Source organism: Rutidosis leptorrhynchoides, chromosome 1 (genome assembly GCF_046630445.1).
Source record: "Rutidosis leptorrhynchoides isolate AG116_Rl617_1_P2 chromosome 1, CSIRO_AGI_Rlap_v1, whole genome shotgun sequence".
Taxonomy (NCBI): domain Eukaryota; kingdom Viridiplantae; phylum Streptophyta; class Magnoliopsida; order Asterales; family Asteraceae; genus Rutidosis; species Rutidosis leptorrhynchoides.
In genome coordinates, this window is record NC_092333.1 from 705807029 (window position 1) to 705813343 (window position 6315).

At 34.0% G+C, this 6315-nt stretch overlaps 1 protein-coding gene across 1 annotated transcript; it reads left to right on the top strand.

Moving 5' to 3' along the window:
* The first annotated feature begins 245 nt into the window (after window positions 1–245).
* LOC139853652 (uncharacterized) lies at window positions 246–1016 on the top strand. Its single transcript, XM_071843031.1, has one exon. The coding sequence runs from the start codon at window positions 246–248 to the stop codon at window positions 1014–1016; it is 771 nt and encodes a 256-aa protein (XP_071699132.1).
* Window positions 1017–6315: the final 5299 nt, after the last annotated feature.

Below are 6315 nucleotides of genomic sequence, written 5' to 3' on the forward strand. Positions count from 1 at the left end.
TCAGAATCAATAAACATGGTACGTAGGCACAGAAGAGGCCAAAAAAGGAAAGCTACAGAAATATGCGAGGCATGGCATTTAGTGCCAATTACATTCCCTTATATGCAAACTCAAGACATGTCGGAGAAGCCAATTGTCATATCGTGTAAGATCGCGGATGCAGGAATCACTATAATGAAAGTACATGTTGACAATGGCAGTAGTGTTGATATAATCTACGAGTAATGTTACCGCAAGTTACCAGAATGCATCAAAGCGAGCTAAAAACTGTTGCGGCTTTACTCTCAGGGTTTGCGGGAGAATCTGCTTGGCCTATAGATCAGTTATTATTAAACATAGAGCTTACTAATGCAGAGGACAAGATGTTGTCAAGACAGGCAAAACTAAATCTATACGTTGTGCGATTTAATTCTCGCTATAACTTGCTCTTAGGGAGGTCGGCGATAAGTAAATTGGGTATTATCCCGTCAACAATACACGGGATGATAAAATTCGCGACTCGTGCAGGGGTTGCGACAATGAATTCCGCAGACATAACACCAATATGTTCAGTAGTTAGCACTAAAGGGGCGGTTGCTGAGCATGCTGGTATGGAAGATAACATGGTTGTAATAAATCGCAAGTATCCGGAGAAACAAATAAAAATTGGTGTTAATCTGAATACGGATATAAAAAACAAAATTGTGCAATTATTAATTGCAAGTATGGATGTTTTTGCTTGGAGTGAGCAAGATATGACGGGTCTTCTGCGAGAGAATTCAGAGCATAGGCTCAATGCTAATCCAGCGTTGAAGCCAATTGTGCAAAAATGCAGGGGAATGGCCCCAGATCGCATGAAGTTGTTGTGCGGTGAAGTGGCAAAACTAGTAGACCCAGGAATTTTGCGCGAAGTAAAATACCAGACATGGGTTACGAACCCGGTTTTAGTGAAAAAGCCAGATGGGTCATGGAGGATGTGTATTAACTTTAAAGATATCAACAACGCCTGCCCGAAAGATAATTATCCACTTCCCTAAATTGATTGGAAGGTGGAATCGTTGCACGCTTTTCCTTACAAGTGCTTTTTAGATACGGCCAAAGGGTATCATCAGATCCCAATGGCGGAGGAAGACGAAGATAAAACTGCATTTCATACTAGAAAAGGCATATTTTGTTATGTCAAGATGACATTTGGGCTTAAAAATGCCGGCACAACATATCAGCGATTGATAGACATTGCGTTTGAAAGTCAAATTGGTCGAAATCTTGAAGCATATGTAGATGACTTGGTCATTAAGAGCATGTCACAAGAACATATTATGGTTGATATGATAGAAACTTTTACTAACTTGAAGCGAATTAACATGAAACTCAATCCGTCAAAATGTTGTTTTAGCGAAAAAGAGGGAAAGTTTTTGGGCTATTATGTGTCAGAGCAAGGAATTCAAGCAAACCCTAAAAAGATAGCCGCGATTGAGAACATGACTGCGCCCAAAATAGTAAAAGAGATGCAGAGTTTAACAGGATAGCTAGGTGCCTTAACGAGATTTCTGTCAAAAGCAGCGGAAAGGTAGTTGCCTTTCTTTCGGACTTTAAAAGGGTGTTTAAAGTAAAAGAATTTTGTATGGACAAGTGAGGCGGAAAGCGCATTTCAGGAAATAAAGAAATTGTTAGCAACTTTACCGACGTTAATAGCACCCGTTGAAGGCGAGGTGCTTTACCTTTACATCTCAATCGCGAATGAGGCTTTTGGGTCGGTGTTAGTTGCGGAGCGACAAAAAGCGCAGAAGCCAGTTTAGTTTGTTAGTAAGGCATTGGAGGGAAGCGAGATAAACTACGCGCCAATTGAAAAGTTTGTTTACGCATTACTCCTAACGTCGCGACGGTTGCGAAAATATTTTCAGGGACATCCAATTCATGTGTTAACTGATGTGCCAGTTAAGCATGTTTTAAGCAAGCCAAACATATCTAGAAGACTCGCCAAATGGGCAATTGAATTGGGGGCGTATGAAATCACTTATCTACCACGAACTCCAGTAAAAGGTCAAGTGATCGCATATTATCTTGCGGAAATGACTGGTGAATTAGAAGTAATTCACGAAAGAATTGAATTAAAGCCAGTCCAAGGCGAAACTTGGGACTTATTTACAGATGGTGCATCGTGCACTGAGACTGTGACGACCCGGAAATTTCCAACCAAATTTAAACTTAATATTTATATGGTTTCGACACGATAAGAAAAGTCTGTTAAGTTGAATCTCAAAATTTTGAAATATGTTCATGTATTCATTTAACCTCGACTAGATTTCGACGATTCACGAACCATTATATATATTGGATACGAATATATATATGTAGATATATATGTATATATATTATAACTTGGAAGAGTTAACAAAGTATTAAATGAATAATACTTTACTTTAAATGTATTTGTCTCAATATATGTTTAATATATTCATCTACGAAATTAGAAGGTAATACCAATGATTGATTTAGTAGATACTTCGGCACTTATAAATCCCGTAAATATTATGATATGGTTATAGGACTATGTTGTGAGGTTCACGTTGATTTGAGAAATCGTTTCTTTTAACAATATTCAGAATAAATGGTAAAGTGTTCATACGGGTTTTTCGAGCCGGATAGAGCTAAGGAAATTATGGGTTATAGCTATGGAGGGTATGGGTATGATTCGGGGGTATAGCTCGTGAGGCCAATCTAGTGTTTATCATTTCCGAGGCGTCTACGTACTTTCCTGCAATATTGAATCACAATATTGATACGTGAGCATTCATATCTTATCTTTTATATATTAATAGTGTATCCATGTCTAGGGCTCGAGTATATATATTCATGTATGCTTGTATGCTAAATGTCGTCGCTAGATAGTTTTTTGATGAATCACGAATTCAACACATGCACTACTGATATAAAGTATATGATATGCATGTTGTTGGAAAGCTGACGAAAAATTAATAACTTTTCATTTAGAAATCGCGTGATTTCGATAAACGGATTAAAAGATATGGTCAACTGAATTATGTTTGAGGATAATTGAAATTGTGTTGGAAACTGTAAATTAATATTTAAACAGCTTGTCTATGAGATTGATAAATTGGATTTTTAGATATTACTAATCAAGTAAATGAATTTCTATATAAGACACGTATCGTTTTGTTGAACAATTGTCAAAGTTGACTGTCTTATCATGTTTTAAAGCTTTATAAACAATATAATCCGATTTTACAAGTATTGGAAAACTATGTGAAATAATAAAATATTTTCAACTGCCATGATAATTCAAATATAATATAGCTCCTGAAATAAATAGTATTTTGAGTTTGATAAACTATAAATTCGTTCAATTATCAAGACTTATACTATTTTAATATAATAAACATATATAGATTTAAAGATCATATTGGGTCAGGTTGACTTTTGAGATGACTTTTGTTAACTTTTGCATATCGGTCTCTATCATTAGGATTGTGATACACTATGACCCGACTTAGCTTGTTAGACAGTTATTGATCAAAATATACTAATATAGGTTCGTGAATCCGAGGCCAACCCTGCACTTGTTCAGTGCCGTCATATGCATAATTGCTACGAAATACAGTATAGTGAGTTTTCATTTGCTTCCTTTTTAATTGCTTTAACAATCTATATTTTTGGGCTGAGAATACATGCACTTTATTTTAAACACAATGGACACAAGTACATACTTAATTCTACACTGAGTTTGAACCGAAAATCCCTTAGCTTTGGTAACTAGTAACTGTCATTTATAAGAACTGGTGGGCGCGAGTAGTTGTATATGGATCCATCGGGCTTGACATCCCCGTCTGTTCCAGGTATAGAAACCCTAGCCTGAACTATAAAACAGACGTATGCTATTTGAGTTTAGTACAATTTGGTTTGCGTGTATTGTACATGTTGGTTGCATGTATGTTAAAATAGGGGTACTTATTATATATACGTTAAGTTTAGTTACCAAGGTGCTCAATTTCGTAGAATATTTTGATAAACGTTTCTGGATGAAACGAGTTATGAAGTATTAACTCATTTCCACTGAAGAATTTATAAACACTGAATAACATCATTCATGCCATTTACGATCACCAATGAGTATATTGAAATAACGAGTTATGAAGTATTAACTCATTTCCACTGAAGAATTTATATGTAAATCTTATATATATAAATTTTGAAACCATAATATATCTTTTTGTAATAAGCTATTATGTATGAATTGAAAAAGGGTATATACTACTCGGTTAAATTCATATTACTAATATGCTATAATCCTTCGATTAACGACTTAACCGTCGTTAACTGCAATCTCTGTTTCAACTCAATAAATTTCGTTTCATAATAAATTAAGTGTATTATTCAATTATATGTTTGATTTTACACTTTCATCTTCGATATACTCGAAACTTTCTAAGAAAACATCATTCGTACCTGGCGAAGTTCACAAGAATTCCACGAACATCAATATCATTCACCGAGGAATATCAATAAGAATAAATAATAAAGTATTGATTACATTAGTGAAATACTCCGTGAAGATTATGTAATCCCTAAATGTTTTAGAGATTATTCATTTCTAGTTTCAGCCGGAAATCAAGTGAGTTTAATAGTATATTAACTCATTAAATCTATATTACATCTGGAGAAAATATACATACATATATTTTCATAAAGACTGTAATAAAATTCTATCGTGCAAAAATATTTATTGTGAAAATTTTTAACGAGTAGGTAATACCTGAGAAATATTTGAGTTCACAATTAATATGTTACACGGTACATCATTCAATTATTCAATAATCATTAACTATATTCACTACTTTCACAACGATATACATTCTTTCATAGAAATCTAAGCAACCATACTCATTCAAATCCAATTACATATTCTGATTATAACAAAAAGAATCCAAATTAAAATATAACTGATATCATCACTCTTAGATCCCTATATCTTTCAAAGCTATACGTTGACTTCAAAACTGTGCTAGAACACCACTTCTATTCATAAAACCCAGAAAAATATTTGTATCATTCAAAATTCTAGAACATCATATGTATCTTGACAATTACAATCTTCATTCAAACCCTTCAAACTCTTGAAAACACCTCGGATGGATAACCGACGATTTGAATATGATAACTTTGAATGCTGGTGAAGCAGTAAAACTGTAAATGGTCTTAATGGCCAAAAGTTTGATAATAAAGAATGGTGTGTGGAAAAAGCCCAGTTTTGATACTGAAAAATGAATAGAGCAAACCATGAAGGAGGTTGTGGACAATTCACAAAGACTAAATCTGCCTTCAAAGAATCCAAATGATTCAGTATCTGCTGAAGTCATTAACGAATACCTTGCTCCTGACTCTAAACCTTTACGGACAAACCTTCTTTATCATCTTTCGATATTAGAAATTCTAAGATATCATCGTAACTTTCATTATAAATATCCTCGATATTTCTGGAGATATCTTCATAACTATTCTTATCTGAAATCATTTATCTCTTCGCGCTATCTGTGTTATATCATAAAGGAAACTGTTTTAGTTTCTAAATTCTAAAAAAATTCAAATTTAAAATATGAATGTTTTTGAAGTAGTGTTGGGAATTGAAGCATGAGTTAGTATAATATAATGACACTTGATCAACGTGATTATATTACAGTAAGTCATGTTGAGTTTCTAATGGAACGTGATAAAGGTTCACAGATCATACCCTCATCATGAACCATGTTACATAACTCTTTCATTCTATTTAACCTCTAAACTATCAAGAAAATATTTTCTTGATGATTCGGTCTTTTTCGGATATTTTGGTAATTTGACAAATCAAATCGTGCTATTACCTTTCTACTTTGTATATTATGATCATTTGAAACTCCATACCTACGAATTCTGGACCATTATTCACTTGAATTGAAGTCGGGAAGAAGAAACAAAAGCATGGAACTCCGAAATATAAAGGAAAAATAAAGCCTGACAACAACACCTAAATTACAAACCGTGTATATCAATGTGTATAGCAATATAAAGACACGGTAGAACTAAAAACACTATAAACCCAAGAGCATAGTAGAAGTAAACAGATTCTTCCGACGGCAGATGAAAAAGAAGAATGACAGATATGAAAGTTAGGAGTATATCAAGAATCCGAACTGGATGGAGCATATTGACGAATGCTTTAAAGTATGAATTGAGGGAGAAAGAATAGAAGATTTGAGCTGTGGAAATAAGGAAATGAAGGGGGTGGATTTATAGTGAAATATCTGACAAAGCAATCGAAACAGATTATCGCATTTAACC